The 25,844-nt window shown below is 39.4% G+C and overlaps 1 protein-coding gene and 1 pseudogene across 2 annotated transcripts; both read left to right on the forward strand.

Annotated features, from left to right (window-relative positions):
• Nucleotides 1-9,777: 9,777 nt before the first annotated feature.
• Nucleotides 9,778-14,854, forward strand: LOC146673866 (uncharacterized; annotated as a pseudogene).
• A 2,958-nt stretch (nt 14,855-17,812) lies between these two features.
• LOC146673867 (uncharacterized) lies at nt 17,813-23,599 on the forward strand. 2 transcript variants are annotated; one of them, XM_085392401.1, is made up of 4 exons: nt 17,813-17,889; nt 19,643-22,188; nt 22,538-22,655; nt 22,750-23,599. In XM_085392401.1, exons 2-4 carry the CDS (start codon nt 19,719-19,721, stop codon nt 22,994-22,996), a joined length of 2,835 nt encoding a protein of 944 aa, XP_085248527.1. In that variant the 5' UTR covers nt 17,813-17,889; nt 19,643-19,718; the 3' UTR covers nt 22,997-23,599. The 2 variants fall into 2 exon arrangements, with proteins under 2 accessions (XP_085248527.1, XP_085248531.1); XM_085392405.1 differs by lacking the exon at nt 17,813-17,889 and having other exon boundaries at nt 18,794-22,188.
• The last annotated feature ends 2,245 nt before the right edge of the window (nt 23,600-25,844 follow it).

Below are 25,844 nucleotides of genomic sequence, written 5' to 3' on the forward strand. Positions count from 1 at the left end.
GAACCCTATTAGTTAGGTTGCTTAATATTTATGCTAAGTACTCTTTAAAATACCAGAATAGGGAGGATGGTGTAGGTTTAAGTTTATTAGATTGATCAGTATTGCTGAACTATGAAATATTTTTTTTTGCATACAGGTATAACAGAATAGCTTTAGTGTAGTTGTTGTTTTAAACTTGAGTATGAACTTGCAGACTTGCAAAATGCAGCAAGATATTTTAAAAAACACTTTTGTTGATTAAAAAAACACTATCGGATTCATATCGGTATCGGCAGATATCCAAATTTATGATATCGGTATCGGTATCGGACATAAAAAAGTGGTATCGTGCCATCTCTAATTATAATATCATTATAATAACCTTATTCATACAAGATTTTTATGTAACATTTACACTTCAATGGATGTATCAGGAGCAACTTGGGGTTCAGTATGTTACCCATTGATAGTTTTAGTATCAGATTAGAGAAGCCAGGGATTAAACCAGTAGACAACTTGCTCTACCTCCTGTGCCACAGTCACCCCTATCACAACTCAAGATTTTGAAAGACAGGACATTGTTGAGGTATTGAATGAACTTCTCTTGAGTCAGGAAAAATATCGGGCAGTCATTTTTGATTAGATTTACATTATTATAAGGCTTGAATGAATAAAGCTTTTAGGTATTTTACATTAATGTAAAACAGATATATACTTTTAAAACTGTTTGCAATGGACATTAGTGAGAAATCATTATCTTTTTTTTTTTTGTGTTTGTTTTATTGTTACAGGAAGTTGATAAAAGCATCGCCACTGCATAGCAGAGACAGTCTTTGGAATCTGTGTCTTTCGATCAGAGGGTGCGGAGCCTGGCGATGACCCTCAGGATATTATGATTGTTCTAGAGGGGGTGGAAGTGATGGGTGAGTTGGGCAATGTAGTTTTTGCAGTGACAATGTTGCTTGGTCTGGTCTATTCACTGAACCTGAGCTACCCTCTGGAACTCAGGTACACCTTTGAGGTCCTGCAGAATATTCCTATAGAATTAGATGCGCACGAACAATTCAACAGCACACAAAGTACAGGTTCTCAAAACACTATTTTCTCGTTGAGAAATGTTCCCATTACAACAGCTACACCAAGTATCTGGACCATGAACCTAAAATAATTGCAGATAGATGATACCATGCATTTTTTATTGATTTTGAATAAACACAAAATTGGTGCTCTTTCTTTTTTGAAAGTGCATCTGTTGACCTTCAAAGTAGTTGTATTGGTCATCAGAAAATCACCTGATTCAGCCATTCATTGTTGTTAAAAGATTGTTTTAACAGGTTAACTTTCCACTTTGTCCACTACTTTTTTTCTGTTATGTAACTTGCACTTGCATTTCATGTATTCTTTATACGTTATGTGAAATTTGCTATAAATTCAATAAATTGGAGAAAACAAAAAGATGTGTATGACAAATTTTTATTTACCTTTTAGATGTAGTGAAATGTATGTTAATCAGACTCTAGACTTTGTTAAATGCTCCAAAAAATTACTCTTTAAATTAACTTAAAATAATCATGGAAAGAATTTCCACGTGATTAAATTGCTTTCTATTAACATTAAAGACTTGCGTTGGAATAACTTAATTTGTATGAGTTGGTTCAACTCAATTAACTTAAGCTGGGACCAAATGTAGTAAATTAGTTGGAGAAAACCTACTGAATTGAGTTGGAACAAAACTCTTTAAGTTGGATCAACACTATTAAAATATATTGGATCAAAATGCAGTAAATATGTTGATTCATCAATCTTTAATTAAGTTGGTCCAACTTGAGTGCATTAAGTTGGAGTAACAGAATTGCATAGTGCTAAAATAAAGCAATTTAATCACGTGGAAATTCTTTCCATGATTTTTTTAGAGTTATTTTTTTGAGTGCAGCAGCAACTCTAGGCTAACACTAACTAGCTAGCAAGATTATAAACCTGGTGCTAAACTAAGAGAAGCCACAAAATCAGTTTGAATAAGAGTAAACATTTACTCACCAAGTCAGTAAAGATCCACAGCAATGACAACAATCTCTTGAGCCGAAGCTTCTCCAGGTTTGCTCAACATATTCCAGAAAAAATGCTGGCGCCATGAACATGCGGACTGAGTCGTGCTAGGGAGGAGGATGGTAGTGACATGGTATTTTCGAACCACATCTTTCATCCTTCCACACTGAGAAGCAAAACTTCCAGCTTACTTAGCTTTTCTAAGTAAAGAAAACTCAAATAAATTGAGTTGATCAGCATTTTTGCATAAAAAGTACTGGTAACTTATTTAAATCGAGTTCTAATAACAAATTGATAAAAATTGAATTGTGCCTACTTAATATTTTTAATTAAACACAATATTACATTTTACAGTGTGAGCCGCAGCGGTCAGTTGAAGAATCTGTGAGTTTCTCTGTGAATTTCCCATTACATGGTAGCGCACTTGGTGCTTGCTTGGAAGTTTAGGGGTTTTTTTCGCTGTAAAGAGAAGTTTTCTTCCCACGCACAACGAACACTAATGTTTTTGTCACTTTTTATGGAATCAAACTCAAAATAAGGTCAGTACTTCCACACTTTAAACGCTGCATGCTCATACTCTCTCCTGCACTCGATATATGATCCATTGTTGATGCACACAGCTGTTGCCACGAACGCGCACTCGCTTACCATTCTCGCAAAAAAAATCACGGTTTTAGTAACGCAGTAACGCAGCGTTCCTACGGGAAAGTAACGGTAATCTAATTACCATTTTTGCAATAATAATCCCTTACTTTACTCGTTACTTGAAAAAAGTAATCGGATTACAGTAACGCGTTACAAGTTACAAGTTACTGCCCATCTCTGGTGTTGAGTTTGCGGCCCCCCTGTTTTGTCAGATTCATTAGGTTCAGCTGTGTTTTCCTCCTGTGTGCGGTTTCCCTCTGTGTGCATTTATAGCATGTCTCCTCTTACAGTGGGGCAAAACAGTATTTAGTCAGCCACCGATTGTGCAAGTTCCCCCACTTAAAATGATGACAGAGGTCAGTAATTTGCACCAGAGGTACACTTCGACTGTGAGAGACAGAATGTGAAAAGAAAAAAAAAAAATGCATGAATTCACATGGTAGGATTTGTAAAGAATTTATTCGTAAATTAGGGTGGAAAATAAGTATTTGGTCACCTCAAACAAGGAAAATCTCTGGCTCTCACAGACCTGTAACGTCTTCTGTAAGAAGCTTTTCTGTCCCCCACTCGTTACCTGTATGAATGGCACCTGTTTGAACTCATCATCTGTATAAAAGACACCTGTCCACAGCCTCAAACAGTCAGACTCCAAACTCCGCCATGGCCAAGACCAAAGAGCTTTCGAAGGACACCAGGAAAAGTATTGTAGACCTGCACCAGACTGGGAAGAGTGAATCTACAATAGGCAAGCAGCTTGGTATGAAAAAATCAACTGTGGGAGCAATCATCAGAAAATGGAAGACATACAAGACCACTGATAATCTCCCTCGATCTGGGGCTCCACGCAAGATGTCATCCCGTGGGGTCAAAATGATCATGAGAACGGTGAGCAAAGATCCCAGAACCACACGGGGGGACCTGGTGAATGACCTGCAGAGAGCTGGGACCAAAGTAACAAAGGTCACCATCAGTAACACACTACAACGGCAGGGAATCAAATCCCGCAGTGCCAGACGTGTTCCGCTGCTGAAGCCAGTGCATGTCCAGGCCCGTCTGAAGTTTGCCAGAGAGCACATGGATGATACAGCAGAGGATTGGGAGAATGTCATGTGGTCAGATGAAACCAAAGTAGAACTTTTTGGTATAAACTCAACTCGTCGTGTTTGGAGGAAGAAGAATACTGAGTTGCATCCCAAGAACACCATACCTACTGTGAAGCATGGGGGTGGAAACATCATGCTATGGGGCTGTTTTTCTGCCAAGGGGACAGGACGACTGATCCGTGTTAAGGACAGAATGAATGGGGCCATGTATCGTGAGATTTTGAGCCAAAACCTCCTTCCATCAGTGAGAACTTTGAAGATGAAACGAGGCTGGGTCTCCCAACATGACAATGATCCAAAACACACCGCCCGGGCAACAAAGGAGTGGCTCCGTAAGAAGCATTTGAAAGTCCTGGAGTGGCCTAGCCAGTCTGCAGACCTCAACCCCATAGAAAATCTGTGGCGGGAGTTGAAAGTCCGTGTTGCTCGGCGACAGCCCCAAAACATCACTGCTCTCGAGAAGATCTGCATGGAGGAATGGGCCAAAATACCAGCTACTGTGTGTGCAAACCTGGTAAAGACCTATAGTAAACGTTTGACCTCTGTTATTGCCAACAAAGGTTATGTTACAAAGTATTGAGTTGTATTTTTGTTATTGACCAAATACTTATTTTCCACCCTGATTTACAAATAAATTCTTTACAAATCCTACCATGTGGATTCATGGATTTTTTTTTTTCACATTCTGTCTCACAGTTGAAGTGTACCTCTGGTGCAAATTACTGACCTCTGTCATCATTTTAGGTGGGGGAACTTGCACAATCGGTGGCTGACTAAATACTTTTTTGCCCCACTGTATGTGCGTTACTGTCACGGTTCGGCATGGCAAACCATAGGTGTGGGGAAGGAGGACCCAGGCACGGTGCTCTGTGTATAAACAGTGCGTTTATTTACAGTGATGGAAACAATAACAGTAAATCCCCATGCTCTCCCCTGACTCCCGTGTCGTGTCTTCCCAAAAAGTCTGTGCTCCGTGTTCTCCGCTCCCGTGTCTCAGCACCCCTCATGCTGGCTGCTGTCTGGCGCTCCACACTTCTCCTGGGGACACAATAGACACAGCCGTCAGGACACATATAACCGCGGGCATACACACACTAACTCGGTTCAACTGGATGACTAACGTGGAGTCTCATGGAATGATCCCGCGTCGGTGGGAGCTCCAAGACTCTCCTAAGTAGCTCCCCCGACGAGCCCTGATCAGCGGCAGGTGTGTAGCTTCGGGTGTGGCCAGTCCCCTAGCCGGGCAACACCCACCAGGCCTGAAGGCACCTGTAAACCAGTGTACACACACACACACACACACACACTCACACTCACACACTCACATCTACAAGCATGGAGAAGAGCAGCAGCAACACCAAAAATACATATAATATCACCAGTCCATGACTGCCCAGGGATCCTGGGTCGCTCAGACCCAGGACCCTGACAGTACCCCCCCTCTAAGGGTCGGCTCCCGACGACCCAAAACAAAAAAACAAACAAAAAGTACAGCACAACCAACCCAGGGCGGGTGGCGGGGGGTCCAGGATGGAGGGCCCCAAAACCTCACCGTTAAACAGCCACCACACAACAACAAAAGAAAAACCCAGTACAAAAGGCAAACCCCCGGTCCAGTGGCAGCAAACACAGTTCTGGCGGCCGACCCGCAGGACGGCAAAACAAGCGGGACCTGCGGTGGGTTAGGCAGTGGCGGAAAAACAGTTCAGGTGGCCTACCTCCAACCCCTTGGTGGAAACACAGCAGCTCCGGCTCTGGTCGCTGACGTGGACGTGCTGGACGTGGATGGCGTGGAGGGCGCGCCAGACGTGGAGGTCCCTCTGACTTGCTGACCTCCAGTTCTGGCTGAGCGGGTCCCTCTGGACCTCCGAGCTCCTCCGGAGGCAGCGCAGGCTCCACAGGCTCGCTGAGCTCCTCCCGCTCGCCGATCCCCGGCTCACCGAGCTCCTCTGCTGGCAACGGTCGCTCCGGCTCATTGAGGTCCTCCAGCAGCGGCGCTGGCTCCTCAGCCGGTGGCTCGCTGAGCTGCTCCCGCTCCGGCTCGCTGTTTTTGCCTTTTCTGAGCCTACATTGAGTGTGAAAAACTGTAGTCACTCTGCTTCTTCCAAGCCTGGAGTTAAAATCACCAGGACTGTTAATTAAAAAACTGAGAATATTAAGGACTTCTGTTGATCTGCATCTGCTCACTCAGAGCAGAGAGCTAATTTGACAAAGACTGTTTTCAATGAGCCTGCTCCTCTGTCGATCTGTGTTTCTACTTGGCCTTTAGTGCAGCCTGCAGTTCTGTTACCTGGTCAGGTTGCAGCTCAACCTTCAGTTCAGTCATTAGCTCAGTCGCGTATTCGGCCACCATCATCAATTTCTTTGTGTTGGCCAGAGGACTCCACGCCTGCTGGTTCTTTTTCCTGTCAGCCAGAGGACTCTGTGCCTGCTGGTTTTTTGCTGCAAAACAAAAAACTGCCCTTTCGTGTTGGTGGAAAATGCATGTCGACCAATCAAAAATGATATGGTGACATGACATTTGGTTGTTTAGAAAGAGGGGGAAGCTTTAGGAGTGACGGCAAGATCCGGGCCATACCAATTTTGCTATGTGGGTAAATACAATGTGGTGTATAAACAAATTGTGATTGAAGAAGGTACACGCTTAGCCTAGGCCTGTTGTGTTGGTTAAGGGTTAAGAATGTATGCTATGTGTCTTCCCTCAATCAAGCGCCTAATGAGTTTTGTGGTTTCTGGTGTGGAAGGGTGTGCTGTGTTTTTAGATAATATAGTGGTATTTATCGCAACACCTGGCAAGATCATCTTAAGTCCATCTGTGCTTTCCTTGATTGCATAACTTTGGAAAATCTTACAGCGAACCTTGCCAAGTGTGAGTTTGCTAGGGCCACTTTGACTTACTTGGGTAAGGTGGCTGGACAGGGCCAGGTACATCCAGTAAGAGCTAAAGTGGAAGCTACTGATCACTTCAATTCTCCCACTACTGAGAAAGAACTTCCACACTTTCTTGGAATGGTGGGTTATTATTGTGGGTTTTGTGAGAATTTCTCTGCAGTGGTTGCTCCTCTAAGTGACTCCTTAAACCCCAAGGTTATGTTCCAGTGGTCAGATCATTATCAGACAATCTTTGAGGATGTCAAGGCTATCCTTGCCTCTGCTCCAGGGCTTGAGAGACCCCATCTCAGAGATTCTTTCAAGCTGAAGGTAGACGCTAGCAAAGTGGATGCTGGGGCAGTATTGTTGCATCAGGATGGAGCAGGTATTGAGCTACTTCTCCCACAAGTTTTATTCCTTGGTGAGGGATGTTGGTGAGTAGCAGAGTTGGTGTAAATAGGAACTGAGTTTTCACTGGTGCACTGATAAGCACATTTGAACTTCATGTGACTCATGGGTAGCGCTGTCAATTGTTCTCATTTCACCCCTGACTTGCTGACATTTCTGTTTCCACCTTTTGTAAATAAATTTTAATAAATAATCATATCTTTATATTGTTCATATCTTCGTTGTGTAAACTCCTTTTTGTTGCAAGCAAGAGTCAGGTGATGCAACAGAGATTGTGTTTTGGACAAAAACAGTGAAGATTACACAATGAAATAAGTCTTTATCTAAAAAATTTTAATTAAACAGCCTACACAAAACATCAGCATCATAATAGAAACAGGAAATGATACGATACAGCAGTGAGAGCTAAAACCTTTTGTGATTTAGCAGTCCAACTTCCCCATTAAGTGTCAGACGGGAAAAAAAACAATTTCCACTGTTGTCTTCCTCAGATTAATAGCACTTGAAGCGCATCCACTCTGAGTTCAGGCCATTTTCATGTCTCAAGGAAAAACTTATGAAAGAGGTAAGACTCTGTTTATAAACCCTAACAATATTATTTGCGTTTACTGGAGAGAAAAAATATGACACAAATGTGGTCACATTAAATCAAAAAATCTGTTATTTTGCTTTAAAGCTGTTGAGATGTAGCTGACATTAAAACACACACTTAAAAAAATCTCAGGATTAAAATCAATATCAGTTAAGCAGTATCAAGGTTTTTCTCAGAACTAGCTTTTGTAATGATAGAAACCTAGCACACTGAACTGTCTTATATTTATTTTTATTATCTATGTTGCATTTATATGTTGTTTGCTCTTTGGTTTTTTTGAGAGTAATATTGATGTCAATGGCCAAGAAAATGCTTTTTTTATAAGAAAGCTATAGATGATTGGTTTTGAAAATACAAATCAAAATTTGTACAATTCAAGGAAAAAAATTTTTTGTGCTACTTAGATGAAACCCTCGAGCTGGCTGAGCCAGTGTCCATTAGATAATCCAGCCCATACTGTCACCAAAGCAAGTAGCTCCATTTTGTAATGGTTAACTCATTTCCCTTTCAAGTCAAGTTATAATGCGGTTGACTCATAATGATGTTCTTAGGCCCAGATAGATGCTGTGTCAGGAAGAACATGTGATGCAAAATCTGTGCCAAATCAAACATACCGATTCTCCCACAGCGAATCATCTCAGAGATTTACCCTTTGAATTTGATTCGATTCAGTTTTATTTATATGCTGTCAAATTACAACAAAGACCAAGACAATAATACATAATACTACCCCAACTTTCAGACAAGCCCTGAACAGCAAGCACTTTGGTGACAGTGGGAAGGAAAAAAACTCCCTTTTAACAGGAAGAAATGTTGAATGCTTATAAATCTCAATTTTTACTAATTTTTGTTTTTTCTTTAAAGTTGTAAGAATATGCTGACCTAGTTTTATTATGTAAATTGTAATTAATTTTTGGAACAGTTTTTGGAAAGTGATTGGTTTATTAGCATATGGACCTTCGCATTAATCAAGGGATTAAGAGCACCCTGGAGGGGTGTGGTAAAGAGGTTTTTTGTTTGCCAAGTGTCAGATGGGACGACGGGGGGGGTTTAAAAAAAATTTGACCACTTTTTGAAGTTGTGAAAGCAAATTAAGTTAACTTTCATTAAATTTTAAGTTGTAAGAAGTTATTTGGTTGATTTTTGTTTAGAATTTTCCACAAAATAAACGCCATATAATTTTAAACAATGAAGTCAGAATTGCATTCTAAAACAAACCTTCCGTTGCCACCCATGGCCTTTTCTTGGACTTTTTTGGTGTTTGGAGCATAAAAGGCCATGACAACCTGTTCAGGGTCTACCCCGCGTTTTACCCTATGATAGCTAGGACAAGATCCAGCACCCCCTGTGATGATGATAAAGACAACCAGAGGAGACTGGGTGGAAGGATGGATGGATTGACCTTTCTGCAATTCTGAAATCTGTCTAACTTCCCTCTGTGCTGCCTTGATGTTGTCATCTAGTCTTGCTGTTCTTTGTGATTGTTATTAGTCAAGCATATCAGGGATCACTGTAGCTGTGGCATAGACCAGCTAGTTGGTTTCACTAACGGTAATGCTGCATTCACATCTGCTAGTAGACATTTACAGGGTAATTCACGTAATCTTGGTAATAAGCACAGAGGGTCCAGGTTTAGCCAACTTAGCCATGATCTTCTCTTTCAGGTCAACTGCTCTCACATTCAACATACCAGTTGTTTATGGGGCTTGCCAGCTGATCTTGAAGGGTGGAGATAATTATATCTCACTCCTGATTTTAAATCCTGGCTCCACCTTGCCATAGCATTTGTGTTCTACTTCTTCCTTCTCCAGCTGTGATAGCAGTTACTTGCGTATCACTGAGCTACTAGTTGTTTTGATGTTAGTCTAGGTGGGTTTCAATTTGTATCCTCTTCATGTAACCTTCTGGATTAGATGAAGCTTTCACTGAAGTTAAATGTATAGTAGGATTCCAGCAGTTCACTATTCTGATTTGTTGTTCCAGTGAAACCTCTGAGACATACCGATTAGAGGTGTGTCTCAGAGGTTTACTGGAACAACAAATCAAAATCACGAATTTTTCATCACTAGTTGCAGCAAATCTCACGTTGTTTTATTCTGTGCTAAAATGATGACATGGTAATGTAATCAGACTAACACCTTCAATTTTATTTTTTATCCTGCCCGACTCAGGTATATTGAACAACAGAATACCCCCATCTCTAAGTGGAAACAGTACTGCTTCCCAAGATCAACATGCTAGCTACAGGAGTTTGGCCTCTGCTGCTTTTCTCACTTCTTTTGTGTTTCTTTCATTGTGAACATTTACTTGCTTTTTCACTGAAAAACTGCACAATTATCTATACAGAAAAATCTAATGTGTTAGTCACTTGCACAGAGCGTTACCTCACTGCTATTCCAGATGACATTCCCAAAAATGCAGTATTGCTAAATCTCAAGTCAAACTACATTTCAAATATTACCAGGATGAATTTGGAAGGTTTATTCAAGCTTGAAGTTCTAAATTTGGAAAAAAATTGGATTTCACAAATTGATGGTGAAGCTTTTGCAGACTTGGTAGAGTTAAAGGTTCTCATCTTGAGTATAAATAGGCTCGCAACACTGACAGAAAACATGTTTCAGGGTCTTTCCAAGTTAGAGACACTGTCTCTGGACTGGAACCAGATCTCATTTATCTCCCCTGTGGCCTGTCAGCCCCTGGTCAGCGTACACTCAGTAGATTTGAGCTATAACCTTCTGCATCAAATTTCAGATATTGATCACATTATTAGACTCCCAACTTTACAACATTTGTTTGTATGTTACAACAACTTTACTTCTTTTCAGTCAAATGACCTCCATGTAAATACCTCAAACCTACTCACCCTGTGTTTGGATTCAGTGAAGAAGTTCAGCATTACAAGAGACATTTTTCCTCATCTGCAGTCTCTGGACTTGCGAGGCTGGAACGGGGACATCGAGTGGGAAGTGTCAAACAAGACTTTTTTAAAGAGCCTGACGAGACTGCAAATGAGTGAAACTTCTCTTAGCTTTGATGTGTACAGAGCGATTCTGCAGACTGCTTACTCTCTTCAAGAGCTTCAGATGGATAACATACAAAAGTGGATAGATGATGATTTCATAGACGTCGCCTGCAAAATTCCTTCTCTTAGAACTCTGAATGTAAGCAGTAGTGAGATTTACACCTTAAAGGAGCACATGCTACAGTCTTGTTCTCACCTAACTAACCTCAATTTATCATTTAACAATATAAAAAGCATGGCTGATAATGCACTCCAGTCAATGACACAGCTCAGGAGCCTGATATTACAAAATAATGAACTGTCCGAACTGCCAGTGGCCGTCCAAGGACTCACCACATTGGAAGTCTATGACCTTAGCATCAATGACATCAGTGAACTTTACTGTCCTTACTTCTGGAATTTAACAAGCCTAACAATACTCGATCTGAGCCACAATCATATATCCTATATTTCTGAGTGTGTTTTTGAAAATTTAAACAATTTGAAAATCCTAAATCTTGAAAACAATAAGATTTCATCATTCGATTATTCTTTTAAATTTAAATTACAGACACTGGAGTTTTTGTATTTGAAAAACAATGAGCTTATAAATCTCTTTCAAGGAGTCTTCAGTAATCTGTCTTCCCTTCGTTATTTGAATTTAGATGTACGCATGTGTAACAATGTTGAGGAAGGAGGGTTAAAGGGACTCTATAACCTCCAGTTCCTTCTTATGCAAGGTGATATTTATTTTTATGAGCATTTCAGTGGGCTGCCAAACTTAAGCACTCTGATCTTAAATGTTGTCTCTAGCCTGCCACATAACAGCTCCAAACAAAGCGATAACCCTTTCTCAAATTTACCGAAACTGAAGAAGCTTAATATCAAGGTTCATAGAGGATATTACGATATTTCAAAAGATGTTCTCAGTGGTCTGACTTCTTTAAAGTACTTAATAACAGAGGCATACTTCATGGGATCTTTGCATCCAGACACATTTAAACACACACCGCAACTGAAACATCTGAGGATATCTTACAGCGAGCTTTCCGTTTTTAACATCTGACGTGTTCTTGCCAATTCCAAACCTGATAATACTCAACCTCTCCAACAATAAACTCCTGTCTTTGGATTTTCTAGCAGGGGCCAAACTGCCAGTACTCAGATGGCTCGATGTCAGCAACAATGAATTGTTCGTAATCAGTGAAACAGTTATCCAATCCCTTTTAACCATGAAATATCTGGATCTGTCTGCTAACCTTTTAACATGTGAATGTTCTAATTACGGTCTTATCCAGTGGATTCAAGGCAGCAAACAGACACAAGTTGTTAATGCACATCAGTACACTTGCTCATTTCCTGTCAGCCAACGGGGAAACAAATTCCTTGACTTTGGTTTTGACTCCTGTTGGATAGATGCTGCATTGCTCTGCTTCCTTTTTAGCTCTAGTCTAGTTGTGCTTACTCTCCTCGCATCCTTCATCTATCACTTCCTGAGGTCACACCTCACCTATACCTACTACCTCTTCCTGGCCTTTCTCTATGATAATAAGAGGAGGAAGAAAGGTATTCCTCACAGCTACGATGCCTTTGTCTCCTACAATGTTCATGATGAAGCTTGGGTCTACGGAGAGTTGCTTCCAGAGCTGGAGGGTCAACAGGGCTGGAGACTCTGTCTGCACCACAGAGACTTTGAACCAGGTATAGATGCTTTTCATTAGCCTCTGTTCTACTTTTAGCTCAATATTTAATGAAGCTAGCACACAAACTCTGTGTCTTCTTTCCTATAAATACAATTGTTTCTTTTTGTTCCGCTTTTCAGTGGTACCGAAAAAGATCAAGTTTTAACACCACAGTATCTTTTTTTCTCTTTGACAGCACTGCAAAAATATAAACAGCGTCTACAGTGTCAAAACAAAAATAGCAATGACATGTGACTCACAAACTGCAGTTTGAATGCTAGATCTAAAAGACTGACCATTTAGAGAAACGCTACAAACTGATCTTTAAACCTCAAAAAGTAGTATATAGATGTGCTACTCAGCTGACAAAGCATCCTACATCTGGGAAAATGAAAGGTTTACTCTGGAAGAACTTTTTTTTTTTTTTGCTGAAACCATGAACAAGCCCCTAGAAGGCCATGTGTACCCAAAGCTTTAATTAAATTGAAAACATCTAAGTTTCTTCCATATTTAAAATCTATAAACATGAAATTACTTTCATTGATTTTGTTTACTGCATTGAAAAGAGAAAAGCACCAAAGATGTATTTTGCACTTACAGGCCTGTAAGAAAATCTTCACTAAATTAGATTTTGGCAAACGTAAAAGTTGAATATTGTAGAATCTTTTAGCAGCTGCCATTAGTAAATTGGGCACTTTTAGACAGACTTTAAAAATGTTTAGCCAGAGACAATCATCCATCTCCACTGTTCTCCATTGAGCTTGTCAACTGTTCCAATCCAACACAAATATATGTAGCTGCCCAATTAACAAAGTATAGACTTAAGAATTTCACAAAAGAAAATTATAAATTCTCATTAGCTGGAATTTGATTCAGCATCAGTGTACGTGTCAGGGTTTCTGGGTCGTTGACCCAGTATTTTCAGTTCATGTTCACTGTTTATCCTCTGTACGTTCCACTTCCTGTTTTGTGTTACGTTACTCTGTGTGCATTATGTTCTAGTTCTTATTCCATGCATCGTTAGTTCAATTGTGTTCAGCTGCTCACTCACCTGTCACCTGTCAGTCATTGTTCAGCCAGTGTATTTAAGTCCTCAGTTCTCTCCTGGTCAGCGTCGCGTCATTGATGTTGTCACTGCTGTCTATGCCCCATGTTTGCCTTCCAAGTTCAGATCAGTCAGCCGTTCAGTCAGTTATTCAGTCAGTCAGCCATCTCCTGTTTTCGTCATTCGTCCCTCACAATAAACACCCTGAATCTTCACCGTGAGTCCTGCGTTTGAGTCCTTTTCTCCACATCCACTCAGCAACCCCTGACAGTACGCCTCAGTGACTTAAAAAATAGTTTTTTGCTTACTCACCATTGCTAAAAAAAAAAAAAAAAAAAAAGTACAACCAAAGTTGGAGTGAATGGAATTTAAGCCCCACTATTCTCAGAAGTGAGAATACCTTTGAAATCTTTTAACTTGTACAAAGATAAATTTGATGTAACTTACCTGTGTCATTTTAGAACACAATGCTGACATGTTTGATGTGTCAGATTTTTGTTTTTACAGGTAAGCCCATCGTCGAAAACATTACAGAGGCTATCTATTGTAGCAGAAAGACTATCTGTGTGATCAGCCAGCATTACCTGCAAAGTGAGTGGTGCTCCAAAGAAATCCAGATGGCCAGGTATGGTTACCAACTCTTTGTTCTTACATGTAATGATGTCACCAGTTTCTACATTGATTAATCTGTGTGTGGTGTCTTTAGCTTCCGTCTCTTCAATGAGCACAAGGATGTGATGATCATGGTGTTTCTGGAGGACATACCAGCCAAGCAGCTGTCTCCATACTTCCAAATTAGGAGTCTGGTGAAGAAGCGTAGCTACCTGAGTTGGCCACAGGCTGTTCAGCACACTGGAGTCTTCTGGCAGAAAATACAACAAGCTCTCAAGAGAGAAGAAAACCCTGCTGAGCACAGGTGCCTCCTCACTGGCTACCAGAGAGTCATCCAGTGAGATTTAACCCAGGTGGAAAAATCACAGATTGTATATATATATTGTGTATATTTAAACAGAGCGGTCACGCTAATGCAGGAGTGGCTAAAATGCATTACTTCTAATGCCCAGCAGGGGGAAACTCCTCTGGCTTCAATAAGGTTGCTTGTCGAAGTGTATGGGTAAACATGGTAGCTTCTGGATCAGAGAGGTGAAGCTTCTGCAGAAGTGGATAAACTTGCAGTACTTCTAATGCCCAGCAGGGCTCCTGTGGTTTCAATAAGGTTGCTTGTAGGTGTCTAGTGGCAAACAGCCCTATGGTGCCTTGATCTGTGACCTCAGCAACACTTTGTTGTCTGGTGGACTTTCCTGGAGTGTATGGACTCAGTCAAAAGTGTCAAGTCTTATTTCATGTTGTCTGTTTTATAAATGTAGAACTCAATGTAACAAGAACTATATGTGCATTTTTATTAACACATGTACACAATTGTAACATATTAACGTGTTTGTTGTGCTCATCCTGTCAGGAGTAAATATACTAAATGACATTTCTTGCCATAAAAGTGTGAATAAACTTTTTTCATAGTTGATGTGCTTAGAAATGAAATGCTATTATAATCTGATATAACAAAATAATAATGAGACTGATGAAGAGGAGCACTTACTTGAACTGGCTACAGGCTGTTCAACACACTGGTGAACAGCCTTCTGCTAGAAGACTAAATGTATTTTCTAGTTTATCATCTCATATTATTTGTATTTACAGATATGATTAATTGTGTGTTACAAAAAATATAACATGTATGGTTTCTTGTTACTTGTACTAAACTGTCACACGGTCACACGGATGTATCCTTGCTGTCCTAATGCTTAGGCAGCACACTGCTGGTTTCCTTGATACGTCACCTGACTATCACACTACCTGAGGGCTGGAGTGACAGTCAGCAGCAGCAGTGTTTCGGTAGCTCATGCTTTGTTGTTTTTTATTGATGCTCTGATGATGTGGAATGGTATGAGTTTTTGTACTATATCATTTTACTGGCATGTGGAAAGTGTGTTTAAAATAAAGGTAATTCAGTGGTTTGTCTCTTTACAGAAGTTTCAGAGTTTTGAAATAGGTTCAAGGTTCCATTATCCTCATGAAAATTAAGATAAATAATAAACAATAAAATAAACTGCCTGTCACCAACATAAAACAACTATAGTGCAGCATATTGAAACATTTAAACTGGAGCAGCATTTTAGAATTATAGCAGCACAGTGACAGCATTTAAAAAAACACACAAAAAACAGATTAGTGTGCTTAAATACAAAGAATAGTAGCATAGTAGAAGCATAGTAAATAAAATAAAACCGAACAAAAACAGTGCAGCGCATCAGAACAACTGAGTTATCAGTGAGCAATGGAGTTGATCAGTCTTACGGCCTTAGAGCCTCCTGCCTGTGTGGTGGGAGGGTATCAGTTTATGATACTGACCGCAGTGCACTGTGTGAATGCAGAAGTCTTGGGTGCAAACTGTACAGCTTCCTCATGAAGTGCTTCATTAAACATTGATCTGAAGTGACTCAAATGAATTTGACAAAGTGAAACTTAATAATGGTAATAAGGTCACAGGCCTCACTTTTGCCATCGAACAGCTTGTCAGTCGATTCTTATCAACTGTGAACCCCTGAAAATGGAAAACTGTATATTAAAATGTCTCTAATTTCTAAACACTTAATGCAATACTTTAGTCAAACTTTGAATCAAAGGTGAAAGACTGCACTGTAATTACATCTTGATTGTTTGATTTTAATTCCCCTGTCGTCTGCAAATGCAGTTTCTCTAATAAAGGATAGAATAGAATAGAATAGAATAGAATAGAATAGCGCTTTTATTGTACATGTACAACTAAATTATGGAATTATGGGTGCTCCACGACAACTGTGTAGGAATAAAATATAAATAGACAGCAGGAATAAATAACAAACAGGAGAAATGTAGATATAATCAAGAGAAAGACACATTGGAGAACAAAGTGTTTGGAAGTAGTACAAGTTATTGAGTTATGGGGGTTAGTCAGACTGTGGCACAGATTGGTGAGGTGAGTGGGCAGGGGTAGCATTGGGGGGGGGGGGGGTGTAAGGGGTGTAAGGGGTCACCTGTGACAGCACTGTTTTTCCTGAGATAGGAGGATCTGCGGATTTTTTTGGGCAATGTTAATTACACTTTGTGTGGCCTTCCTGTTCTCCTCGTGGCCCCTGTGTACCAACCCAGGCAGTAGAAGAGCAAGCTGTTGGGTCTGTGCTTTCAGCAGGCCCGCTAGTTCAGAGCAGGGCTGGACTGGGACAAAAAATTGGCCTGGGCATTTTGACTGGTGACCGGCCCTTTGAGCGAGTACTTGGTGACTGTGGAAAGGAAAAACCCAATTTTAATAGAAATAAGCCTCCAGCAGAACCAGGCTGAAGAAGGAACAGTCATCTTCTGTGAACAGCTGGGGGTTTGAACACCCCATTATGAACATTGTATCATTTGTCTTATACTAAATTCAAGTAATGGAGGGAAGACAGAACCCTGAATGCCTGATTTCACAGACGTCATCTCCCAAATTCCTCCTCTAGTAGTTTTTGATGTAATATTTGCGAAAACTGGCGCTCTAAATGACATCCTGCTAAAGTCTTGGTCTAATCTCACTGAGCTCAGTTACTTGGTCCCAGTTGCTCTCTTTGACCTCAACTCTTAGACCTGAGCTTCAACAATCAATTACATTTTCAAAATCTGAACAATTTGACAGTTTTGAAAACAAAATCTAAGTTTATTTGTTGGTAAAACCTTAAATTTATAAAACCTGCAAAAAACAAAGCTTTTAAAAGGATTCAGGCTTTTTTTTTTTCACCTTTGTGACTCACATGCTGCCATTTTCTGTGGCTAGACAAGCTTAATAATGGCATCATCCTTGTCAAATGGGGATAGATACATACCATTGTCTTGGACACCCCTGGGTGAGGAAACTTTTGTGCAGTAATGTACATGACATTTCACACAGGATATACAGAAACATGAAGTATTATTAGTGAGTGTTCTTAAAGACCACAAAGTAGAAACAGGAAGCAAGCAACCCACTTGTGCACACAAGCCTTAAGATATTCACTTAAGATGTGAGGGCAGGGAGGATGGCTGCAGAGCACAACTTGTCTGGACTTCAAAAATGCTAAAATGATTAAATCAATTAAAAGATCTTTTTGAAAAATCCCTTTCAATAAATAAAATTGGACAACGGTCGAGGCTCATCTAAAATACTGGGGAAAAAACCATGAAAAAACAAAAGGAAAAACGAAGACAAGCATGCAAGCTGCAGAAAGTAATTTTTTTTTCATTGTGGTGTCTTACTTCATGGACCAGTCATACTTGGGTTTCAGTAGACAGACTGCAGAAGTAGCAGCATCTGTGGGAGTGAACCATCCAACTTCCTCTTCCTTGTACAAGTGATTCACTCTGAATTTACTCCATTATATTTTGTCGGTTTGACCTCAATGGTTACAGCTTGGTTTTTTCTTTTGTTCTGTTATCAAGCTGGTGACAGAAACAACTCTTTTTTGGAATAGGTAAGTTTCTTTTATCTTGTTTAATGAAAAACCACTGACCTTGCATGCATATATATATATATATATATATATATATATATATATATATATATATATATATATATATATATATATATATATATATATATATATATATATATATATATATATATATATATATATATATGGTCAGTTTTAATGCAAATAACATTTACTTTGCAAAAACAATTTAAACTGGACTTTTTTTTATTAGAGATGGAACAACTTAACTCTAAAAATGGTATATTAAAAACAAATTAGCCATAGTCTGATTTTATTTATATTTTATTACTGAATTACTGCAATTCTAATGAAAATATGTGAGAAAATTCAAAATTATCCTCAGGTGGAGTTAATTTAAGTGTAAACTGTTGGACTGTGTTGGTACATTTACACGTCATATGACACAAACAACAGTAAATAGCTATAGGTTAAGCAGTATGCAGGTTTGTATTGTGTTATCTATGGTTTGTGGGTATGGTAGTTGCAATTCTGTATTTTTCAGAGTTTGGGTATCTACTTCCATGTACTTTACACTACATGTTTTCTGAGAATCCATAGCATGAAATAACTTTAGGCTGATGAGTGACTAGAAAGTAGAGGTTAAGCAGTATTAAAGCAGGCAAGTTATTTCATTTTGAACTTAATCAGCAACTGCTCTAGGTTACCAAGCAAGCAAGCAAAAAGGAAACCTTTATGTAGCACCTCATCTCTGCTGCTTCATATTTGTTCCCTAAAATGGGGCCATCTGCTTGGCCTAGCTCTGCTAGTTCACTAATGTCAAGAAAAGAGTTTTTGGGGGTTCTTTTAATCAAAATGGGGTTTTTTTTGGGGGGGGGGTTAAAAAAAAGAAACTGACTGTATATTAAAGTGACACTAACGTAGGTATGTACATTTTTTATTAAGTCCATGCCATCACCTATGGATATCTGTAAATCTAACCCTTTGCCATGACTGTAAATACACTGGCTAAGCATCATTTTTAAATGTGAACAGTGAAGCTTCAAATGGATGACTGTGGACGTCTCATATACGGCCCCTGGGCCACACCCAGCTCCTGACACAATTATATCTGGCCTTTGAGATAAATTCATGTGTCATGTGTTGTTGGTATGTGAGATTTGAAACTTCAGCCTTGCTAAAAATCCATGCAGACAGGGGAGAGAATTTTTTTTTATGGGCACACCATGCAGCCAATCACATGCAAAGACAGACTGGGGTCATGCCAATATGTGGAAGAAGGAAGGGGGGTAGACATTCTGAAGACACCGAGTGTAGTGGTACAGGCCAGGTAGACAGAGAGAAGGGGAATGCATATGTGTTGGGAAAAAGTGAAGAAATGTAAAAACGTAAAGTGAGCATCATCTGGCTGCAATTCAGTGACATTGCAGACTTCAAAGCTGGGTGCAGAATTTATCAAATTAGGAGCTGGCTATTTTTATTTTCAGTCATTTTCCAATGTGAAGAACAAAAGGTTTCAAACTTGTCCAGGCCTTAAATCTCATTTGTTCCCCCTAGTAGTAGTAAATGTATACAAAGGCTTTTATGAAAACACTGAATAAAAAATTGCTTCCATGAAAAAGACTAAATGTACAGATCATTATTGAATATTACATAAAATAAACAATATAAAAACTATATACAAAGTGTCTTTGAATACCAGACGTCATGTTGTTGCTATCTGTGGTGTGAACGCTGAATGGTTAAGAGTAATTTCTTCTCCTGTCATTTTCAGATGTTATGAACAACTATTTTTTTTGCCCCTTCCAAGTTTGTCAGAAAACTGAAACTGAAGTAAACAACATTTCAACATGCTAGCTACAGGAAGTGTGTCTCTGCTACTCAGCTCATTTCTGTTCTGCTTCTGTTTCTATAACCCCTCACATGCTTTTTCACTGAAAAACTGCATAATTCCCTATCCTCAAGAGGAAAATAATACATCCATTTTATGCACAGACCATGACCTCACTGCTATTCCAGATGACATTCCCAGAAATGTAACATCACTGAATCTCTCCTCAAATAAGATTTCAAACATCACCTGCAAAGATTTAAGAGATTTAGCTAAGCTCAAAATTTTAAACGCTGAAAGTAATGTGATTGTACACATTGATGATGGAGCTTTTGCAGACTTGGCAGAGTTAACGGTTCTAGTCTTGGCTAGAAATAACCTCTCAAAGGTGACAGAAAATATGTTTCGGGGTCTTTCACAATTAAAAGAATTATCTCTGAATAAAAACCTGATCTCATCCATCTCGCAGGCGGCCTTTCAGTCCCTGGTCAACATAATCTCAGTAGATCTGAGCTACAATTCTCTGTCTGAAATTGCAATTATTGCTCCAGTATTAACACTTCCACACTTACAAAATTTGTGCATTGGGGGAAATGATTTTACTTCTTTCCAGTCCTCCGACCTGCCTTTAAATAGCTCAAACATTAGGGAACTGGATATAATTTGGTGTAAACTCAGAAAATTCAGTATTACAAAAGACATGTTTCCTCATCTGCAGTTACTGGACTTCAGGAGATGTAATAGTAAGATTGAATGGAATGTAACAAACAAAACATTCTTGAGGAGCCTAACTTCCCTCTACTTGGATGGGAATAATGTTACTTTTGAGGCATACAGCAAGATGCTAAAGACTGCTGCCTCACTTAAACATCTTAAACTGTACTTCATGAAAATTCCAATAAAACGTGGTCTTATAGATATTGCCTGCCAGATTCCTTCTCTACACATTCTCGATATAGGGAGTAGCAAAATTACCCACGCAAATGATAACCTGCTGCGGTCTTGCTCCCAACTTACTGAGCTTAGTTTACCTTTTAATAAGATGGAAACAATGTCTGATCATGCACTCCAATCAATGACACAGCTCAAGCACCTGGACCTGCAGAAGAACGTTTTATCCAAAGTGCCGCTTGCTCTCCGGGGACTCTCCAAATTGGAAGTTCTGGACCTGAGCTTCAATGTCATCAGCGAACTCAACAGCTCTGACTTTAATCATCTGAGGGCACTCAGACACCTCAATCTAAACCACAATCGCATTTCCCGAATCACACCGCATATTTTTCAAAATCTGCCTAATTTGAAAGTCCTGAAAATAGAAACGAATGGAATTTTTTCTTTTGAGCATAGCTTCAAAGGAAATTTAGAAAAACTAAAATATTTGTATTTGAACAACAACACTTTGGCAGATTTACAGGAAGGAGACTTCAAAAAACTCCATTCCCTCGATCACTTGGAATTACAATCAGACGACAGTTGCATTGATCATTCGGGAATATTTGAAGAACTTAAAAGTCTCCAAACTCTTAAAGTGTCATGTAGGGGTTACGTAAAAGAGTATTTTAGGGGACTAACAAACTTAAATACTCTGGTCTTCCATATTACCAAAAATCAGAAAATACAACATCATGCACATCCTTTCTCATATTTAACCAAATTGAAGAAACTTATTATCTTTGATAAAAGGGAAACTCACGAGGATATTCCGTCAGACGTACTTAATGGTCTGACATCTTTAGAGTACTTATGGATGGAGAAATTTTTTATGGGGTCATTGCACCCCGACACATTTAAATACACCCCCCAGCTGAAGTCTCTGAAGATATCTAATAGTGAGATTTCAAATTTAACATCTGAAGTGTTCTGGCCTGTCCCAAACCTGACAATGCTCGACTTCTCTAACAACAAACTCAGATCTTTGGATTTCCTGGCTGAGGCTAAACTGTCGGCACTCACCTGGCTGAAACTCAGCGACAATACATTGACACTAGTCAGTCAGAATGTGATCAGCTCCCTCCCTGCTTTGACCTATCTGGATCTAGCTTCCAACCGCCTAACATGTGAATGCTCTAGCATTGATTTTAATGAGTGGATTCAAAACAGCAGCCAGACACAGATCGTTAATGCTCACCAGTACACTTGTGCATTTCCTGTGAGCCAACAGGGGAAAAAATTCCTGGACTTTGAAATCGACTCCTGTCGGATGCATGCTAATTTTCTCTGCTTCATTTCTAGCTTTTTTCTAGTTGTGCTTACTCTTCTTATATCCTTCATTCACCACTTCCTGAGGTGGCACCTCACCTATACCTACTACCTCTTCCTGGCCTTCCTCTATGATAATAAGAGGAGGAAGAAAGGTATTCCTCACAGCTACGATGCCTTTGTCTCCTACAATGTTCATGATGAAGCTTGGGTCTGTGGAGAGTTGCTTCCAGAGCTGGAGGGTCAACAGGGCTGGAAACTCTGTCTGCACCACAGAGACTTTGAACCAGGTATAGATGCTTTTCTGATGACTATGAAATGCTGGAAATGAGAAGCCGAAATATTGATTCTGACTGTTTGAGTCAAAGTCCTGCTCGTTCTTCTGCATTGCTCACTTCCTCTTAATATCTTTGTCAGCAATTTAAACTTCTTTTTTTCAGACTTGGTTTGGACCCATTTCTGTTTTTCATTTCTATATTTGTTAAGTGTTACGTTTTTATACCAAATAATGTGAAATCAGCACGACAGCCAGTGCAGAATTTCCAAAACCAGCAGACACAAATTAATCAGGACCAAGAATTATTCTTTTAATTTCACAAAGAATTCACCTGCCATTTCTATTGTGCATTTTTAAAACAGGTAAGCCCATTGTAGAAAACATCACAGATGCCATCTATAACAGCAGGAAGACTATCTGTGTGATCAGCCAGCATTACCTGCAGAGTGAGTGGTGCTCCAGAGAAATCCAGATGGCCAGGTATTGTCAACATCTTTGTCCTTGCACCCGATGATGTCACTATGCTCCTATGCTTATTCAACTGTCTGTTCTGTTCTGTGTGTGGTGTCTTTAGCTACCGTCTGTTTGATGAACATAAGGATGTGTTGATCATGGTGTTTCTGGAGGACATACCAGCCAAGCAGCTGTCTCCATACTACCAAATTAGGAGTCTGGTGAAGAAGCGTAGCTACCTGAGTTGGCCACAGGCTGTTCAGCACACTGGAGTCTTCTGGCAGAAAATACAACAAGCTCTCAAGAGAGAAGAAAACCCTGCTGAGCACAGGTGCCTCCTCACTGGCTACCAGAGAGTCATCCAGTGAGATTTACCGAGGTGGAAAAATCATAGATTGTATATATCAATCAATCAATCAAGTCAAAATGCAGTGAAATTGGACCCCTTCCGACCATAGATACATAGCACAAACATCACATTGGAAGACAGGTTGGAGAGAGGTAGAATGGTAAGAACAACAATGAAAAATAACATCAGGGACAAAAGGAGGAAAAACAAACTCTACTCAAACTGAGCTACTAACTGGTAGAGCAGTTTGAGGACAGTAAAAAAACACCTCAGCGCAGAAAAGCACATGAATCTTCACATCTTATACCATGTAAGAAGGATGCGACATGCAATGGGGGGAAGCCATCGCCAGCTTATTGCAAACAAACTGCATTCCAGTTTCACTTCAATTTCAATGGTTCTAAAAGGGAAAACAGCCCTGTGCTGCCTTGACCTGTGACCTCAGTGAACACTTTCTGGTCTGGTGGACTTTCCTGGAGTGAATGTGCTATTTACTTTTTCTTTTTCTTTTTTTGCCATTAAAGTATAAATAAAACTTTTTTTCATCATTGATATGCTTGAAAGAAATGCTATGATAATATGTGTTATAACATAGCAACATGGTAAAGCTGTAATAAAGGCAAAACAATGTTTTTACATGACAGTAGTTACATGTTTTATTTATTACATCATTTTCAGTGTTTCCATTAACAGCACCAAAAATGTTTTTAAAAAAAAAATCATAACCATAAATTCATAATGGTGTTGTTCTTTTCCCCCCTATAATTTATTGTGATAGGTTTAAGCACAGTAGGAAATCCAAATGTTCTAGCCTAACTGCCCAGTAGCGACCATATTTTAGGTAAATTTTATTCTAATTCAAGTTACTTTCAAATCTGGGACTCTATGTCCCAGATTTGAAAGTAACTTGATAGACACCCACCTTTGACAATTAGTAGGTGTTGGGGATGATAGCCACGGTTTCAGGTCAAAGTATGTCACTTCTGTCACAGTTTACAGATAAATATTTTAAAAAGATAATAAAAAAGCTAACGTTTTATCAGACAGTAGCCAACGGTTTTGAAACAACTCTTGAGAAAATCTGTTCCCTCTTTAATTCTCCACAAAGAAGTCTTACCTGTGTTCTCAAACTTGATAGGCCAGTACAACTCAAACAAACAAAAAAGCTACCGAAAGGATTGTCTTTGCGTACAGATCCTGCGTATTCGTGTGTGTGTTAGTTTGTCACCTAAAAATTAAATACTAACAAAACAGGTTTTTGTGTGGGGCCTGCTGACAGCAGTCTCCAGCTACATCAGCGGTTCTCAGATGATGTGCTGAGGCCTTGGATTTTCTTTTTTTTATATTTAACACAACATTTATAATCAAGTATATATTCATACTTTCCAGACACTCCTTTGCCAACACTGAATTTAACAAAAGAAAATGAAAAAAAAGTCTGAGAGTTTTTGGTTTGTAAGTCTGAAAACAATCACAAAGGGTCTGATTGTGTGAATAAAAAAAAGTATGTTTATTATTTCAAACAGATACTTTTAAGTGCAACAGTGTAATTCATATACTCATATAAAAGGAAAGGAACGGCCAACTTTACTTCAGACTGAAGCCATAGTCGCACAGAAAAACAAGGCTGGGCTCGTGATGCATATTCTTTAATCGGTGATAAAATTGTGTTTTCAGTCACTAACTCTGCTCATATTCGTCCAAAAACACTGCACATACAATATTGGAACACATCGTAATTGTCTAAATGCCTCAGCTCAGAGAAGTCCGAATCCAGATTACTAATTTTCAGACTAACTCCTCCTGACTTGTCATTTCTGTTTCCATGAATTGACCGGTTGGATAGAGATTAGACCATTGTCCAGAAGAAGGGTGAATTGTTGGTCCAATACATCCATTAATAGACACTTTCAACTGTGGAATTAAAAGTAATGGACATGGTCGTTGTTTGTGCACTGCAACTTGGAAACAAAGCCAGAGATTTCTTGCTCCCCTCACCTGTGACTCTCTACTCATATTGGGCTTCAACGATTCTGGAAATCTGTTTTCTTAAGCTGTAGTTGTAAAGATGCAACCTTGGCTCTGACATGACTGGAGAAAAATGAGCTCACAGAAACAGGAAGGATTTGGAATTACGTTCATTCTATGATGAATGGGTGGATGACTGGATATGTAAAGCGCTTTGGGGTCCTTAGGGACTAGTAAAGCGCTATATAAATACAGACTATTTACCAGGCCATATTAGTCCAGCACTCCCAAACAATCCCAGTTTCTCATGGGAAAATTATTTTCCCACCTCTACTCTAATGGTGTATAAACTAGTGGTAAATTAATCGATTGTAAACGTAATTGTAAAAAAAAAAAACCAAATCTTCAAACTTCTAAAGTTCTGAAAGGTTCACTGAGCTTTAAGTCATTTACCAGGCAATATATGTATGTCATTTGTCGCCTTCTTTAATAGCAGGTAAAATGTCATCAGTACCTTTTTTTACTCGCACAATGTGATGCTTAATGGGGCACATGTGGGCACTTGTGTGTGTAGGTGGCGGAAACCATGGCCACATTCGTGCGGAGATGAATTTGCTGAAGCCAGAAGAGAAATGAGGAGGTAAAAACTGAAAGTACAACACCATCTACTGGCTAACATGAAGCAAATAATAAAAGGAGTGCTGGCTTTTTATCTATGTAAAGGCTTAATTTCAGGACAGTTGTGCTGCCTTGATGTCATACAATCATTGGTGCTTTTTTGCCATTTTAACTTATTTAAAATGAGAAAAAAAAGTTTTGTTTCCTTTGCATCCTTTCATACTGAGTAAGACACTTAACATCAAGTAGTGAATTAGTAAAGGTGAACACAAGTTATAGTA

The sequence above is a fragment of the Rhamphochromis longiceps genome, linkage group LG3 (genome assembly GCF_057381845.1).
Source record: "Rhamphochromis longiceps isolate RC_006_pf linkage group LG3, R_longiceps_female_GT1.1, whole genome shotgun sequence".
NCBI lineage: Eukaryota > Metazoa > Chordata > Actinopteri > Cichliformes > Cichlidae > Rhamphochromis > Rhamphochromis longiceps.